Here is an 18,174-nt window from a genome sequence, read left to right as displayed (position 1 = left end):
AGGAGCGCGGGAATGCGCCCCCCCGCCCCCGCCTGGCGCAGACAGCCGGAGCCTCACCTCTCTCCCCAGCGAGGTGCCGGCTCCCAGCGCGCAGCCAGTGGGCGGGGCCGGGCGGCGCGGGGCGGGGCCGAGGGGTGGGGGCTTGGGTGGGTATATAAGGCCGGCGCCGGCTTAACTTCAGACTTGGGGTTATTTATTTGGGGCAAGCGGCGGCTGTGGCTGCCGCAGACGGTGGTGAAAAAAAGGCGGCGGCAGCAGCGGCGAGGGATGGGAGCGTCTTGGCTCCGCAGCGCAGGCGGGAGCAGCCGAGCTTTCTGGGCGCCGCGGGAGTGCTGAGGAGGAGGAGCGTCCGGGGGCCCACAGCCGGCTCCAGAGGCGCGGGGCAGGTTTTTGTTAGGCTGCTCTAAGCGCCAGGCAGCCCGAGTGAACAACTCCAGTCACACCAGCGATCCACCTTCCCTTAGCCGAAAGAGACTAGGGCTGCCGTGTCCGTCCTATTGTTTAGAGACTTGCCAGGAGCTCGGGAGTCAGCAGAGCCACCGAGTCTCCGCTCCCTGTCGCCGCCTTTCCTCTCCCCCACTTCCCTCCCGGGAGAAGGAGAAGCAGAAGTAGCTGGGAGTGGTGAAGGGGCTGGAAGGACACGGGCTTCCCCGGACTGCGGACGCCGAGTCAGGTGCAGCGCCAGGAGCCCGGCGTGGCGACGTTGGCAGGAGGACTCCCACCGTGGCCGTGGGTGGCCGGATTCAAAGGCTGGGAAAAGTTCCTGCACTTGGAGAAGGAGGACCCACTTGTGGGCGGCTGTCCAGGGGCGGCCTAGGGGCTGCGCCTGCCCAGGAGCCGGCTCTTGTTTCTTCCACCTTGGCCATCAGGTGTCTGCTGCGGAGCTGCGCCCTGTACGGGAGACGCGGGGCTGACACGCGCGCACAAGGGACTGCCATTTAGCTGCCTCCTGGGCTGTCTTCGGAGCCACGGATCCCACTGGCTCAACTGCCACCTCGCCATCTCCCCAGAACACCCCGGCAGGACCCAGGACGTGGATTCCTCCACCTTGACCTTTCCACTCCTTCAGGCCGGCCTGCCAGCAGCCCCCCTGCAGTCCTCGCAGAAACTCTCGTCCTCAACTGGCCTCTTGGATTTCTTCTGCCAGGGTCGTGACTAGTGGATATCCCTGGTGGCTGTGGCGGCCCCATTGCCCTTTTGTCTTTTCTGTTTGACCTCGGGGAAGGCCCCGTGCGGAGCGTCGCCAAGGACGCCAGACGGGAGGCGGGATTTCGGAGACATCATTCAGTGAAGTGCATGTGTATTTGCAAACCGCCCTCAGCTGTCGGGAGACGGTGAAGACGGGTCCGGGTGAAGCCACAGGCCAGGGTGAAGCCGCGTGAGTGAGCCACGCTAGGCGCCACGCAGCGCCTCCCCGCGCCCCCCGGGCTGCGCTCCGCCCCGTGCGCCCCCGAGCGCCATGCCCAGTCTCCCAGCGCGCTCAGCTCCAGTCCCACGGGGTTCCTGCGCCTTCTAGCTTCGGAGAGCCCACTTTAATCAAGGCCACCATTTCTATTGAGACCCCCTCTTCTGCCTCTTACCCTCCCTGCTGGAATCGGATTTGCAGAGGAGGGTCCGTGGAATCCTAGCAGCCCCCCCCTTCCTCGGGCAACTGGCTCCTGCATCTTCGCTTCTATTGGGAGCTCCAGCTCTTTTACCGCCAAGTTGATCTTTGCGACGCGTGATCTCCTCTCGGCTGCTCTGGGGTCTTCCTGCAGCCTTGGTCAGGCTGATTTATCTTCAGGACCTAAAGTTGCCGAAGGAGCGCCTGCCCTGCTGGAGGAGGGTAGAGGGGAGGTGGGAGGCGTGTACCTGTGTCAGCTCTTCTACCTTGAATATTATAACTGTTACTTCCATATTATTTTGTGCACATCTACCTGGACACTCTGGGTTGCTAGCCCTGCACCAGACACTGGGCCTCAGCCACAGCGCGGTTTGCGCCAAGCAACGTGCTGAAAAGAAACCCCCAGCACTGGCGAGCGAGGAAGCAGCAGGCAAAGATGCGCGGCGTCGGCTGGCAGGCGCTGCCCCTGTCTCTGGGGTTAGTGCTGGCGATCCTGAACGAGGTGGCGCCTCAAGCGTGTCCGGCTCAGTGCTCCTGCTCGGGCAGCACAGTAGACTGTCACGGGCTGGCGCTGCGCAGTGTGCCCAGGAATATCCCCCGCAACACCGAGAGGCTGTGAGTATGGGCTTTTCCTCCACCCCCGCTCCCCCCTCCCCCCATCTACGTCGTGCAGGGAGACCGGAGGGACCTAGCAGCACCAGTCCCCGTGCCTGGGGCAGCCCTCACTAGCACTTTTGCACGCGCATCATGGGGTTGAAGTCTCTGGGAGGGTGAGGGACAGGAGGGCACTGCCCAAGGAGGGGCCACTGCCCAAAGAGGGGCGGGCCCGCTGGCAGCTGCGCTTGGTCCTGTCTTCCCGCTCTGGTCCACCACACGCAGCCCGGTGGGGTCGAGTTCTCTCGGGCTGGGGAGGCGGGAGGGGGGCGGATAGATAGATGGGGGACAATACTCGCGGATGCTTGGGCAAGGAAGAGGCGACTTTGTTGCCCAGACTCAGTAAACCAAGTCACCTTGCCCTTGCCAAGATTCGCGGGTCAGTTTCAAGGCCCAGTCCCCACTCTGGTGGCCACGGGTGGTGCGGGGGACTGGCGGGGAGACTCGAAAGGGAGAAATTTCCACTCCCTGGCTTTGTGTCGCCCTCCTGGGTCCGGAGGGAGGGCGCTGGGTCCAGCCGGGGGCGCTTCTCACAGGCCGTGGAGGGAAGGATGCCCCAGGAAGGCGGCAGCTCCGCAGTGGCCACGCGCAACACCCCCGCGACTCCTTCCCGTCCCCCGCTTCCCCCGGGAGGAGCAGGCGGCTGTGGGCCCCGAGGGACCTGTCCGAGCGGGCCCCTGCAGAGGAGGACCAAGTCCCATCGTTAGGCGAAGTTAGGGCTGCCTCTCCAACCGGACCCAGCCGACTCCGGTCTGGCTGCTTCAGCAACGTCTCAGCCCTCGGCTGCCCCCTCCGGCTCTTTCCGCGGAGCCCCAGTGCCCCCGTTCACCTCTCTCGCAGTGTCTGCACCCCTTCACGTGGCAGCAACCCCCCTTCCCTCCCCTCTCCCTGCTCCGCTGCCCGCAGTCACCCCCGCCTCCCTGTCTCTGCGAGTCTCTAATGAAGAAGTAATCGCTGAGCCGGTATTGACGGCCCACGCGCTCCTTGAGGGGCGCTTCTCGAGGTCGGGGAAGTGGAGCGTGGAGGCCGTTCTCTTTGTGATCACCGAGGCCGCTGCCCGGCACTGCCTCAGCGCCCCGGGCGCGCTCCATTCGCGGCTGCGCGTGGGCCTGGGGGTCGCGGCGGGTGCGGGACGAAGGCAGCCGGGCCAGCGCTCCTGGACTCCGCTCTCGGTCCTCTGCGCCCCGGGGGTGTGAGGGTTGCCTGCCTCGGAGAGGAGTAGCCCCAGTCCGCAAGTCTTCGTCTGCAGGGCCGCAGCTGCACGTATCTAACCCATTTATTTGCCTGGCCCTCAGTTTAAAGGCCAGAATGGAGCCCTTGAGCCTTTGCAAATGGCTCCCGACCACCCCCAGCCTCACTCCTTCCCAGGCCCGCCTCGCCGGGCAAGTTGGGACTCTTCCAAGGGTGTCTTGACTCTCCACATTTGTCTAGGGTGGGGGTGCGTGGGTAGGGATTCGTGTTATGCCAGACAGCCAGTGAAAGATCCCAACAATTGTTGGAGTCACTTAGTGGTACTTTGCTGAGGACGGGAAGTACGTTGGGGAGAAAGCAACGCAGACTTTTGTTTCACCATTTGCCATTCCATGCCATTCAGAACAGTTTCAAGTTTAAGCACTAACAACAAAAGGGGACAAAATAGCAATTGAGTTTCAGGTCCTGGAAAAAAAAAAAAGTCCCTCTGTGGAATCTGTAAAGAGTTTTTAGAAAACAGTTTATTCAATGCTGGTTTATAAAATTCTATCTTTGACACAGTAAACACATTAAACCCAAATTCCAAACATGATGTCTTAAAGTCAAGAAAAAACTTACTTCCGTGAAGGAGAACATTCAGATTGCAGCCAAGCCTGGTTTTACTTGAAATGATTGGAACCAGGGCAAGTTTAGATCTTGACCTAAGATGCCAGAAAGGGGGCTGTGACTCTCGAAGGAAACATGGTGCTGAAATCCGAGCGAAAAAGTCTGGGCCTGAATACTATTTCCATTATTGCTCCCGCTAGTAGTTTTCACGTTACAGTCACAGCGGGGGTCCCCTGAGCTGCAAATGAAGAGTTTAGTTTTCATACAAACATATAATTGTTGGAAAGTAAATGCCTATAAATGCAAGTCTTTGAAGTGCAGTTCTTTTGATGGCACTCTAACTTTTTCCTTGCCTTTGGAAGTTGAGCCACCCTGCCACCTCAGGATAGCCTTTTTGGATTTTCAAAATTTATTCCTGACTAGTATTAGAATGTCATTCATTTAACTTTTTTGAAGGGAACTCTTTGGGGGGAGGTGCCTAACAATAATAGCAAATAGCAGAATCTGTGTGAAGTTAATATACGCATCCTTATAAAAAACAAAGTTGAACAGAGAAATCTTGGTTGTAGGGCCTTGATTTTCAGTACTTTGAATATTTCTTGCCACTCTCTCTGGCCTGTGAAGTTTCTGTTGAGAAATCAGCTGACAGTCTTATGGGAACTCCCTTGTAGGTCACTACCCACCTTTCTCTTGGTGCTTTTATGATTCTCCATTTACCTTTAACCTTTAGCATTTTAATTAAGACGTGAATTGGTGTGGGCCTCTTGGGGTTCATATTTTTGGAACTCTCTATGCTTCTTGGACTTCTTTGTCTATTTTCTTCACCAGGTTAGGGAAGCTATCATTTAGAATTGAAGGACATATAAAGAGCTTCCCAGACAAGAGAAAGCGCTTGGAGTTCATCACCACCAAACCACTATTACATGAAGCATAAAAGGGTCTTCATTAAAAAGAAGAGAAAAAAAAGATAAAACATATGAACAATAAAATGGCAATATATATCCCTCCACAACTGAATTTAAGAGGCAAAATAAATGAACGAGCAGAACAGAAACAGACTCATAGTTACAGAGAACATTTTGATGGTTGCCAGATGGGAGGGGGGTTGGGGAATGAATGAAAAAGGTGCAGTGATTAAGAAAGTAAAATTGGTTGTTACAGAATAGTCATAGGCATGTAAAGTATATCATAGTCAATAATATTCTAATAATTATGTATGGTGTCCGATGGGTACGAGATTTATCAGGATGATCACTTAGTAAGCTGTACAACATCTAATCACTGGGGTGTACACCTGAAACAAACACATTAACTGTAATTGAAAAATAGAAATGATTAAAGACAAACACCCCCTTCCACCAAGGTTGAAAGCACTCCCATACACACACAAAAGAGAACTTCTTGGGATAATCTAATCTCTTCATTTTTTTGTCACATGCCAGCAAGCACGGACTCTGGAAACTTGTTGAGAATCACTTTAAAAAATTTCTTTCAAAGGTTACTCCCTTCTCTCTCTTTTACTTTGTAAACTTCTTTAGTCATTGGCACTAATCTTTATCACGTTCTTATTTAGTTTATATTTCTCTTTGTCTAACTAGATACTGATAGAAATAAAGTGGAACTTTCATTTTCCTACTTGTTTTCTCTCAGGGATTTGAATGGAAATAACATCACACGGATTACGAAAACGGACTTTGCTGGCCTTAGACATCTAAGAGTTCTGTAAGTATGTTCTTCTGTGTTTTGATGAATTTTCTTTTGTATTTTAAGCTTACATATTTTGAATCATGACTGATCTCAGTTTGGAACACTGTCCCAATGACTGACACATAAACATTGAAAAGGTCTTGGTTCCCTTTCCTTTTTAGTTTATCAGTGTGCTACAACTTTTACTAAAGATGTAAGCATTTCTTTTAAGGTGGGATGCAGGCCATAGAAACAGTTTTAGAGAAATAATTTCAAGTGTTTGCGATATCATACCCCAAGTGCCTTATGCATATAAAAATATAAAATAAGTGCTTTCACAATATGAATAAGTAATCTGAGATATTTGATGCACTTTTAGGATTTGAGATTAAGTAGATATATTTTAAGTGGGTGAATATTTTTATTACTAATATAGAAATGTCCAGCCTTTTCTAGCAAACAACACAGACATAATTTCTAAAATTAAAATCAAGCAATCCAGCTTTTCACAGAGTTTATGGTGGGAAATGTTTCTTTATAAAAGGACACTGGTCATACTTTGAATTGTTTCTCCTATTTTATATCTTTATTGCTTTTATAAAATTGTAATTTGATTACTTCTTTAATTCGTGGGTTAAATTAGTTCTGAGTGAACATCATTTGAGGTTCAATGTAATATAAAATTTTTCCGCCCACAGATTGGTAAATATTTACAGCACAGTGAACATATACTTTTGATTATTGTACGTTCAGTGTTCATCTCTTAAAAGATACATTTTGGCCATTATGAATTCTTCCAATTTCTGATGTAAGTGAATTGAAGTGTCTTTATGATGAATGACTGTACATTGATTCTCTTAGTTAAGACTTCAGTTTAAAGTCATTTTCCCAGAAAAACTAGCCATCAAAGTTTCAGTGTCAGAGGTTCTTTAGGATACACTATAGTTTAAGGTTCAGAGTCTTGACCAGTCAATTTCATGACAAACTTTTTGAGGATTTTTTAAATGAAAGTTTTGTGATGTGGATGCTATTTTCCGTCCCTGACTTTTTTCAAATCCATCATTATTAAATTTGATATTGACTCTCAAACCAGTTTTAGGTTTAACTTTATAACAGGAAAGAAGCTGCAAGTTTTCAGTTGCTGAATTGAAACTCACTCAGCTGGTGAGGGGTGACTTAAGACTCCTGTTTTTCTGTGCATTTCAGTCAGCTAATGGAGAATAAGATCAGCACCATCGAAAGAGGAGCCTTCCAGGATCTTAAAGAACTGGAGAGACTGTAAGTATTTTCAATTCAAACTTAGGATGACATAACTGTATTTTCAAAAATACTTTAATTTCAAAGACCATGTCTTTAATTTCATATCTTAGTCTTTAAAAATTTATAGAAACAAGAGTGTGAATAAGTGACTTTCAGGCTAATTTAAAAATAGACATTGTAGAATTTTTATATAAATCGGACTAACTTGAAATAAAGCCAAAAGATACAGACTTATTTTCTTGAAATATTTACTTCATTGATAACCTCTGCTTTGGTACTTAGAGATGTACATGGTTCTCTGGTTGTTCATCTAGTTTGTTTTATTTGCTTATGTAGAAAGAAAGGTGGTAATTTTATTTGCATTCATGGTGCATATGGAAAAGAAAAGTTTTGCTGATAGTATTTTCATTTCCATGCTGGTCCTTTGTGTGTCACCAGTGACATTTGAAGAAATATTTCAAATTCTTGGTGGTAAAGATTTGCTTTCTGATATTTAACACTTATGATGAATGTTGTTAATTACTTTTACTCGCAATTTGATTTCATTTTATGGTAACTTTACATATTTCTGCTAGACAAATAATGTTAAAGATTAGAAGAAATGGAAGTAAGAATTATGTTATCAAATAGTGGTCATTTTCACATTGATTCTTTTTTTTTTTTTCCAACAAGATCAAATGTGGACTTCAGACTTTATATTTTATGCACAAAACCTTAAGGAGGTTAGTTGAGAGCCATTATTATTTTATATCTACATTGTATATCTACAAAAGGCAAAACCTCTGTCTGTAATAATTAGGATAAATTACACACTTTATAATTTCATGTATGAATTCCATGTTTCAGATGTCTTGATAATGCAAGTTTTTACCACATTTGCATTGTAAGGGCAAATACAGATCTGTTAAAAGTAGCAATGATTATTTTAATAAGTTCCATGTCTGCTTTAATAGGCACTTTAGATAAAAATAAAATATTTAAAAAAATAATGAAATAGGAAGTTCATTTTAGGCATAGTACATTTACATTAACTGGTCAAAAGTTAATTCTGTGTATTTGTCTCTAAGTAGAAAATTGCTTGTCAACTTCTAAGATATTTGTAAATATATGGGGTACATGTTTATCACCTCAAGTAAATTGAACACAGCAATGCTTAATTTACTATAAAATTTTATCCATGATCAATTTTACAATATATTATTGTGGACTTCAAAATAAATTTAAAATTACTACTTTGAGCTAGTTTGTAGGGTAGGAATGAAAATAAGATAAGCATTTGGTTAAATTCACAACGAAGTCCTTAAGTTCTTTTAATGTATAAAAAACTCTGAAAATATCTGTTCTTTGATTTCCTTCCCAGGCTTTTATGAATAGCAAATTCCTAGTAATTACTTTGCAAAGGTATTTTTAATTCACTCACTTAACAAGAAGTATCAATATATTTTTAAGGCTTAATAAGGTGAATACATAATTTGAAATCATCATTTAAACATTAACAGTTTTTTTTTCATGAATAACTTGGCTTAATTAGTCCCCGCGTGGAAACCTGTAGGTTTTGATTCTTGAACAACTTCCAGGTTTTTGAAGGAAACTTGACGGCTTCTCATGCCGTTTCTGTTCTGGTTATATAATGGTTTTAAATATTTGCAGGAACACTGCCGTATAACAAACTTTCTCATTATTCTTCAAGCCACTCCAGAGTATCATTCAAACTTTCATCTTGAATAAATTAACGTTTCCTAAAAATTATTAACCAGATGCCTTCTGATCTGAAATCTGATTAGAGGTGTAAGTAGGGACTAGTTTTTTACCTTGACATCTGCTGGGACTGTCATTTCATTTCAGAACAACTTTCTATCCTAAGATGCAGTCAGATGTTGCAGAGTGGGGGGAGGATTTGTAATTTTGAATGAAAACTAATATATATGCAGGGCTCTTTAAATCACCCCAGCTGTTGGCTGAGAGCAAATATTTCATATTTGTGAGGAAAAGCTGAGAAAATTCCTTTTGTTTACAACTGCCAAGTCCATCTGACGGAAGCACATTGTTATCTGACAGTCAATTCATCTCCTTGGGACTCGGGAATTCAAAACCATTTCTTAGGAACACTGTGGATACACTTTTCAAATATATATATATTTAAATACATTAAACGGCAGGATGGTTTTGTTTAAGAATGCATTCCAATTATTGTGAAACAAACTATTTTAAATTTTGTTCAGTATATTATATTAAAAAGTAAAAATAAAAAAAGCTACCTAGAGACTTCCATAATCACATTTCTATGGCCTGTGATATATATCCTTATTTGAGTTGGTGGTGTCATTAATGTCACAAAAAATCACCTTATTTTTTTTCAAAGAGCTACAAGAGACAATGTAAAAGAAAGGAAGTAATCAATGAATTAGCTTTTAATTAATTATATGTTGTGTGAGCTTACATGATTTTTTTTAGCAATTTAGATGTGAATTCTCTAATTGAAACTAAATTATGAAAAAGTGTATAAATGCAGGTTTATGTTGTAAATGCCATTCATACAGTATTTATAGTAACAAATTTTATTTATTGTGAGAAAGAAATAAAATTCATTTTATTTGCGTACAATTTATGGTTCTAAGTCATTTTTCATTTTAACATGATAAAAATCAAAATAACTCCAAATGATGTTTTGTATTTTAAAATGATCGATTTTTAAGTTTATTTTATGTGATAGAGTTTTAACTTGATCAAGAGAGAGAAGACAAATCTGAAAACACAAGATAACATCTGTGCCTTTTTAGAAATCCAACTTTTAATCTATAAGAAATAAGGTCAGGTCATTAAGTTGAATTTACATTTAGCATAGAACGAGAAAGTGATTATTTGTAAGTCAAAACATTACAGTTACAAGAGAAAGCCCCCCCCCCAACCTCAAAGAATTGGTAGAATGCAAGGTTATTAGGAAATTAGTCGAGTATTGGACACTAAAATCCTCCTTCCCTCCATTCCCACCTCATCTCCCTTCCTGCTATTGTGTAGAAAACATCAGATGAAATGATGGTCATCAGACTATGTTCATGAATCATTGTAAAAGAAATGTTTTAATCACGCTTGCACACCGTGAGCACACAGTACCTCCCATTTTGACAGTTTCTCACTGTTCTCCCAGAGCCGATGTGCGCAGTAGCACATTTTCGTGGATGCTCCGGGCTGCTGGTAGTGCCTGCATATCTGGGATGAAACTGAAGCCTGGAGGAGGTGCCCCGTGTAGATTGTATTAGCTGGTCTCACATTGCTTAGTCAAAATGTTCAAGTGACATCTCATACACTTACGTGACTAGTTAATTCAAGGGCAGTTCATTAGGAAAAACAAACTACAAATAAGCTACAGTAAAGAACTGAACTATTTAGGAAATCTACTTTTTTATACTTCACAGAAGATACTTTTTATGTCTCTGTCATAAAGTATTCATGCAAAACTGTCAGTTCAAGGTATTTCTTGGCTGGTGCATGGTGTCTTAGAGGGTTACAGCATCACATGGGGAGCCAGGACTTCTGTGTGCTGGTGCTGAGTTTTGTTGTTCACTTACAAGGTATGGGGCTGTGCTGCCATCATTAAAAGCTCTATTTTGGGCCCTTTAAGGAGACCCAGGCCCCTTCCATGTCTCACTGGTAAAAATCACCTGCTTTTGCAAGTTCCTCGATATCACCAATGCAAGAGCGTGAGAACGATTTTCAAATATTTTAGGATTGTCAAAAATTTTTAGGACATTTTGTCTGACTTGCAATGAAATGCTTATATGCAAAATAAAATGCTTGTATGCCTAGATTATGTTAATGAGAACCAATCACATACCATAGAACACCTTGGATATTAGACTTTTCCTTACCTTGATAGTCAGCTTATAGGTTTATACCCCACAATAAGGAAATGGCAGAAGTCAAAAAGCTGGGGGCTTGCCTCTTCTTCTTTCTTACCAGTCATGTGGGAAGGTGTGCTTTTAAAACCAATATTGCTTCAAACTCTGCAAGTTTTAGATGCTTTGGGTTTGAAATTACAATTTTCCTACTAACCTTGTCATTTTATGTTTATGTTTACTTGAACAATGAGTCCTGAAAATCCCAGTATAATAAAACCATGTAAGGAATCCTGGACAATATACCTGTTCACTTACTCTTTCAAAGTTTCTACCAAGATGATGTAAAACTGCTCATTTTAATTCACAAAAGTCTAAATTCCATGACAGCGGAGCCTAAATTGGACTCGGCACAACATCGCCCTAAAAAGACGTGTCAAAGGCACGTTTTTCTTATTTTAAAGGTGGTGCTGAATTAACTTTTCTGTGTGCACACGTCACTTACATATAAGCACGTGGCAGCCAGGGAAGCTGAGGCTCGGGAGCTGAGGCTCGGGAGGTTTTGTTACAGACCGTTCCATGTGCGTTCAAGTGCAGAACATGCTGTGGAACAGGTCTGAAGGGCAGCACCACTTATCCCCTGTCTCTCGAGGATTTACAGAGAGCCCCCCACACCCCCCGACTGATCCTACAAGTCTGGGGGCGTCACAGAACACATTCCTCTTCTTAAAGTGAGGCCAAACTCACACGCTAATCTCCTTGGAAAAGAATGCTAGCTCGTCTCAAAAAAGTGTTCTCTGGCAACTTTACGCCCAAGTTTAAAGTCAGTGCAGTGATTTTCTTGGGAAAGGCACTTTGAAGAGCATATCAAATTTAGTAACAGAGGGTGAGTGTGAGCACTGCATGATGTAAGAATAGTCAGGAAGGTTGTGTATTGCTTCATCTGTGATGCTGATTAAAGGTCAACTCTCACCTGTATGTAAGCAGTAATGAACTATTTTAAATTACATTTACGGACTCTGGTCTCATAAGGCTTTAATGCACGTGCACTGTTAGAAGTTGAGCCTAACACTGAATCCATCTGGGAGGGTTTCCCATACAGGTTTTTTTTTCTTTTTTTTTTTTTTAATGGGCCTTGAAGTTGAACGGTGGGGAGAAGGCCTGTTTGCTCTCTCAGGACTGTTTTATAAATTCTGAAGCAGCGAGGCTGTTTATTTTTCCCACATCTGTTTGGGGCTCATCCTTTGTGACAGTGTTTGCTAGATGCTGTGTCTTTTCTACCTCTCCTGAAATGAGGAGTTTAGTTTGCACTGTTACAATGTATTTGTGGAAGCAGTGAATGTCAAACATTTTACATTGAATTCTGTCTTTCATTCCTGTTGGATACCTTTCTGCTTGAAACATGCCTTCTAGACTGATTTCACAATTTTAAACAGAGAGGCTTTCCTGCATAGACTTTACATTGCTCTTTTTTTTTTTTCCAAAGCAATTTTTATTGTTGGACTGGAAGAAACATTGGTGAAAACGCTGTCACAATGAAAGTTGGGGAACAATAGGGCTGATGTGGCAGTGATACAACTGCAATATTGCTTTACGATAATCTTGACAATGATTGACGTGACTGTCCTCTTTGCGGGGTGCATCCACTCTGGGGGCAGGTGGGTATTTCTCCAGCTTTGTGCTGCTCTTCTAGGTTCTGGCAGAGGAGCCCGGGGTGCGGATAACCCAGACTCCCCTCTGCTAAGGCACTGATAACTTTACACGCTGTTGACTGTGGCCTACAGACAGGCCCGATACTCATTGGCTGGACTGTTGATTAAGCTTTTTAAGCAGATACAAACTCCTCTCCCCCCTTTTAAAATCAGAAAGGATAGGTAAGAGTGACATCAGAAAACCCTTGGTTTCAATTCCACTGTGAGATCTTGATCAGATTGCTTGATCTTTTGAGACTAGAGTTTCCTCACCTTTAGGACAGAGGTAATTATTATATCTCATAGTGGCATGGTATATGATTTAAATAAAATCATGTGCATAGCTTTACAAAATGCTTGAGACATAGTTGGCACTTGAAGGATTATGTATTTCTAAAAAAGTTATGTATTTCTTTATGTATTTCAACATTTCCTATTTTTCAAAAGCTCAGTCTAAGAATTATATTATGGTGCTAATAAAATGTATATATAATAAATCTGACTTCTGAACATTCATATTTACTATTGTTTCCATTCTGATTTTTTAAAATTACATAAGATATGAGCCATAGAAGAGATGTGAAGAAAGTACCAAACACCCTGCACATTTTGTTTGGAGTATTTCACATAATCTCTCCAAAATATAGAGAATTACCAAGAAGTAAGGGTAGTGAAGAGGAAGCAGTGTTGTTGCTAATAAGTTTTCATCTCTCCACCATGACATGTAAAAAATGAAATTATCAACAGCACTGCTAAAAATATAAATTTTACTTTATTCAGCTAATAGTAGGTAAATGTTAAACATCTTTGCTTTAGAAATGTGAAGATAATACATTTAAAAAACACAAAGGGAACACTTAACTGAGAAGAAGGCATTTATACATGTGGGAAATAGGAGACTATAAATGATCGACTCTTTAAGGCAGCATCTATACGCAGTACTTGTTACAGATCAGGCACGCTGCCAAAATACCTTACCTTTACACAGGTTAGTATGGGGCTTTGGTAAAACTGTTTTCACTTCACATTTTGAGTGAGGGTGAAGGTAGCAAATCCTAATTGAATCGAGGTGAACTCAATGGGCAAGTCACAGGAGCAGCTGACACATCATTGGAAACAATGCTTGTCAGTAATGCTCAGGCTGCCCTTCAGATTGAGGTGGCTAAGAATCAGCCTTTCAGAGGACTGTGCTGTTTTGGGCACTACAGAAAGATCATTCATGCCACTGACGTCACACTCAAAAATACCCCATAACACCGAGGAAACAGTTATTGGGATCCCTCTCATTTTTGCCTTAAGAAAAAAAATGTCTCAGAGACTCATGTTGTACACCTTTCTGAAACTACGAATTACTGTCCAGAGACTTCTCAGTCAGCTCTTGAGATCTCGTGGGCAGATTCCGTCTCGCTGGTGATGACACAAGAGCTGGACGGCACTAAGTCTGGGTTACCTCTCTCGGACACAATTGAGTATCCTTGCTGCGAACAGCAGAGAACCGCCCCACCCACCTGGTCTGTTTCTGGGGCTAATTTAGGCTGGTTCCTGTAAAACCTCCCTGAGACACCCTTAACTCACCACATGCTGTCTTCCTGTTCTGGGACTCCGGTTTTAACTCCTCTAACTCATTTGCATTAGAGTTGTTATTGTGACACTTGCTTCTTCAAGCCCCTAAGAAGTATTCTGTGGTATTAAAAGGCACTTGGTTACTTTTACTCTAGCTCTATTTTGAAATTGTTATGCACCTTAATAGTCTCTAAAGTAATTCTGAATTAAAGAAAAAACAAACAAACCAAAACCCTCTTTAGTTTAAGGCTTTAATTTATGGTTGATGCACACGAATTCCTGACTTTAAATTTCTTCATTGGTTGAATGTTTTGGAAGAGTTTCAATTTTTATTTTAATGTTTGTATTTTCATTTATTCTTAATATTGGTGGTAGCAAGAATAGACGAATAGGAACCCAAAGGGTATTAATACCTTTTTAAAGGAAAACGTGTGGTCATATTGCTTTTCTCTGCCTGTGGCAACATTCCTTATTTGCTCTACTTTGCATGATACTACCTCGCCTTATATGCCTAGTGAGGTCATTTGCAATGATGGTCGTGAAATCCTAACAAATGATCTGAATTCAGAGAAAATGTATGTATTTTCATTCACTCTCAGCTGTAGGTATTTTAGATAGGTCTTTAAGACAGCGAGCTGAACATAGAGCCAGTTTTTGTAGAAACAGTAAAACTTGGTGTTTTATTTTTAGGTGGGTCATTCATTGACATTCAAGAAAAGGGCTCTATAAAACTATGGCTTTCCAAAGGAAAGGTTGATGAAAAGGAGAATTTCTGCATTATATTATTTTGAATTATGGTTCAGGAGCATTTAGACTGTGTCTTTTTGAGAGGAGTGCTGCAGAATGTATGTTCTGGACTCATCTCCCCTGAATTCAAGTTCTAGCTCTGCTTTCCATGAAAACAGCAGTAACAACTCATGGGGTTGTTCTGAAGAATGAATGAGATAATTCATGTAAACCCTTCAGAACGGAGACCCCCATCACATAATAAGCTTCTGTGATATGTTAGCTATTACTTTTGGACTGAATTAAGAACCACTGAGACTGCGAATGTAATAAGAAGGCTCTGCTCATACCCAATCTGAAATATCCACTTTCTCACAAAATTTGAAATTGTACTGATGTAAGCCCATTAACAAAAAGTCTAGTGGCAGCTCTCAATCATTTATCTACCTGAATTTTTAAAAACATAAACTGAACTCCTTCCAACCTCTAGAAGATGTTAAGAATGGCAGAGGGGGAGAGGTGAATGGCAGGGAAAGGAGGTAATGGCTGTGTGGGGCCCATGGAATCAGGTGTGGTGGTGGGACTAAGGTGCACTGGGGGGCCACATGAATCCCAAGGCAGGACCCTCAGGGAGACAGGGGAAGGTTGACTGGATAGAAAATACATCCGCCCGGGCTTAGCAACCAGTCCTCATTCCTGAGGACGTACTGACTGTCAGGGAGGAAGGGAGAGAACGCCACGATGCCATCTCTACACTTGAGGAGCTACAGTCTGGTGGGGAACGGACCAGTACCTGAGTAACTATAATGCAGCCTGGCTGACTCTTATTTGTGAAATGCCATGGGGACGTGGGGTCGCAGCAGAGGAAGGAACTAACTGTGTAGAGTAAGCAGGGGAGTTACCCAGAGGAGGTAAGAAAGCACCATTTGGAGAGCAGGGAGAGCAGTCAGTGCCGGGAGCTGCCTCGGCAAGATGGGGCCGGAAGGAGCATGCTTTTTGTGGCGGAGAATCGTGGACGATGTTTGTTAGTCCGATGGTTTGGTTTCGATTATGAAATTTCATCTCTGCCTTTTACAAATGAAGATTGGCTCTGGGACAATGGGAGTCTTCCCAAGACTGGTTGTTCCCCTAGAAAAGTTCTCATTACTACTCTTGTGAATATTTGTAATCTAATTTTGTTCAGAAAAATAAAAAATAAAACAAGGTTCTAAGTAAATAATATTTTATCACAAACGTTAGTAATAGATTCCGGAAGCTTTCCTTCCTGAGAATCATGCCTGGCAGAGAAAAATCAATCAGTAAATAAAAGCCTTTACGACCCTTTAACATTAACCTTGTTAAGTCCTTTATTCATAGCAATTAGTGTAGATGGGAAATGATAAGTATGTATATCCTTTCACTGCTAATTTTACTATTTCCCCCCTATTTATTTTGACTTGCTTTTTTATCAATATATGTTTTATCAAGTGCTGAGCGTGTTTCTGTAGATGCCCAACTTCTTCGTAATATGAATTACTAACAAAGGTTTTGGTTGCCATCATAGCTTCATGGCAGTTTAGAGTTGGAAGAAGTTCTGAAGTTCACCTGGCCCTACTTTTCACCTAATGCAGGATTTCTGTAGACTATACATCCTGTGCGGAGTTGGGGGGGGCGGGGCAGGTAAGGAAAACCTCTGCTTGCATATATGCAGGGCAAAGTTGAGAGTTTCTCAAGACAGATCATTCTATTGTCTATTATCGGTGATTCTTAGGATGGTTTTTCTCATGACCTGCGTTCTTCAGTTATAACCCCTTGGCCGAGTCTGTCCTCTAAAAACCAAATAATTCTGCTTACACCTGGTGACTGTTAAGATATGTCAAGATTGATTGCTACCCCCTCTTTTACTGTCCCCTTTATCTTTAAGCTTCAAGAAATAACTGCAGTTTCTTCAGTGTGGCATTAGTGTTTGGAACTCCTTACTCTTTGGTAGAGCTGTGTAGCAGCTTGTAAATCATTTAAGTGTGAACTTTGCATCAGCTTGCCATTTTATTTAAATTTGGGAAAACCAGAGCAATAGACATTTATTTTTCCTGAAACGTTAAATTGTACACCTAAATTGAATGCGGTTGGGATATTCGATCATCTCGGCCATAACTGACCTACTGTTTAGCAAGTGTGTATAGTTTAAAAGAACTTAGTTACGTGTAGCACTGGGACTTAAATTGAGTTAGAGTTGCAATCAAATATTTTTTTTTTTATAAAACAGTTAAATCATTCTGATATTAGTTAAATATTTTAAAAACATTATTTAAACATTTTGGACACCACTTAGTAATAACTCAGTCTTAAATTCAGTTCAGGGTCAAGAACTGTGGGTTCAGGCTTGAACATTGGTTTTCTTCTGATTTTGCCTATCATGCTAACAATTTTGCACATGTTTTTTTCTGCAACTAATGAAAAGCTTTCAAAATTGGAATGTTCATCTCCCCACCGTGCCTTGGCTGGAAATTTAGGCTATTTGGAATAGTATATGAAATATTTTAGGGTGCCATTTATTGTGTTATTTCTGCTGTGTGTTGAGCTCTCTCCGTGCCTAGACACCAGAATCTGAGTCAAGAAATCCTTTTTCATTGTGTCTGTTCTGGTTGACTGATGTCACGGGATGTGAGTTCAGAGTTGAGGCCCCAGTAATCATCGTCTGAGTAAGCATAATGGGAAATTGCCTTAAAGAATCATGTAACAAAAGATGTAACCAACTTTTGATCTGCAATGCTTGAATTCTCTTGACTGTCACGTCTTTCTTTCCTGAAATACAGGATGAGGCATGACACTACCTATCAAATCACTGTTGGTTATTGTCTATGTAACATATGCTTTATTTTTTTCTTTCTTTTTTATTTTATTTTTTATTTTCTCAAAAGACGTTTAAACAGAAATCACCTTCAGCTGTTTCCTGAGTTGCTGTTTCTTGGGACTTCGAAGCTCTACAGGCTGTAAGTAGACTGAAATAGTTATTGTTGCCTTGGGTAGTGCCTTGTGTTTTGTTAAATATATTTTGGATTTGTTTCATGTGCTTTCTTGGAATGTATTCACCACTAGATTAATGGATTAAGAGTTTGCCTTTATTTTTAATGGAAATTTATGATTGGTTTTCCAGTGACTCCAGTTTTATTTGGTTAGCATTTACTGGTTTACGTATGTGTTATTGTGATTATATTATTCTGTTTTGGCCTTGTGATGCTGCGAAGATTTACCTGACTTGTTTATGGACACTGGTGATTAAGTTCAGAACAGGAAAAATGTCGCTGCCTTTCCTCTTCAGAGGAAGTTGGCCACGTTTTCTTGTAAAGTCAGGGTTCTTACTGTCAGCGTTTTAAAT

The 18,174-nt window shown here is 42.4% G+C and overlaps 1 protein-coding gene across 2 annotated transcripts in view; it reads left to right on the top strand.

Annotated features, from left to right (window-relative positions):
* Positions 1-201: 201 nt before the first annotated feature.
* SLIT2 (slit guidance ligand 2) overlaps positions 202-18,174 on the top strand; it is a 325,550-nt gene continuing 307,577 nt past the window's right edge. For both annotated transcript variants that reach the window (XM_090267026.1, XM_090267024.1), the window contains exons 1-4: positions 202-2,218; positions 5,705-5,776; positions 6,947-7,018; positions 17,717-17,788. In XM_090267026.1, coding sequence (XP_090123152.1) covers positions 2,040-2,218; positions 5,705-5,776; positions 6,947-7,018; positions 17,717-17,788 — 395 coding nt within the window. In that variant the 5' untranslated portion in view covers positions 202-2,039. The remainder of the gene's footprint in view (positions 2,219-5,704; positions 5,777-6,946; positions 7,019-17,716; positions 17,789-18,174) is intronic.

This window comes from Furipterus horrens, unplaced genomic scaffold (genome assembly GCF_987537825.1).
Source record: "Furipterus horrens unplaced genomic scaffold, mFurHor1.1.pri manual_scaffold_2, whole genome shotgun sequence".
Taxonomy (NCBI): Eukaryota; Metazoa; Chordata; class Mammalia; order Chiroptera; family Furipteridae; genus Furipterus; species Furipterus horrens.
The sequence above is the reverse complement of the archived record's forward strand: the minus strand, read 5'-3'. Positions and strand labels throughout refer to the sequence as shown.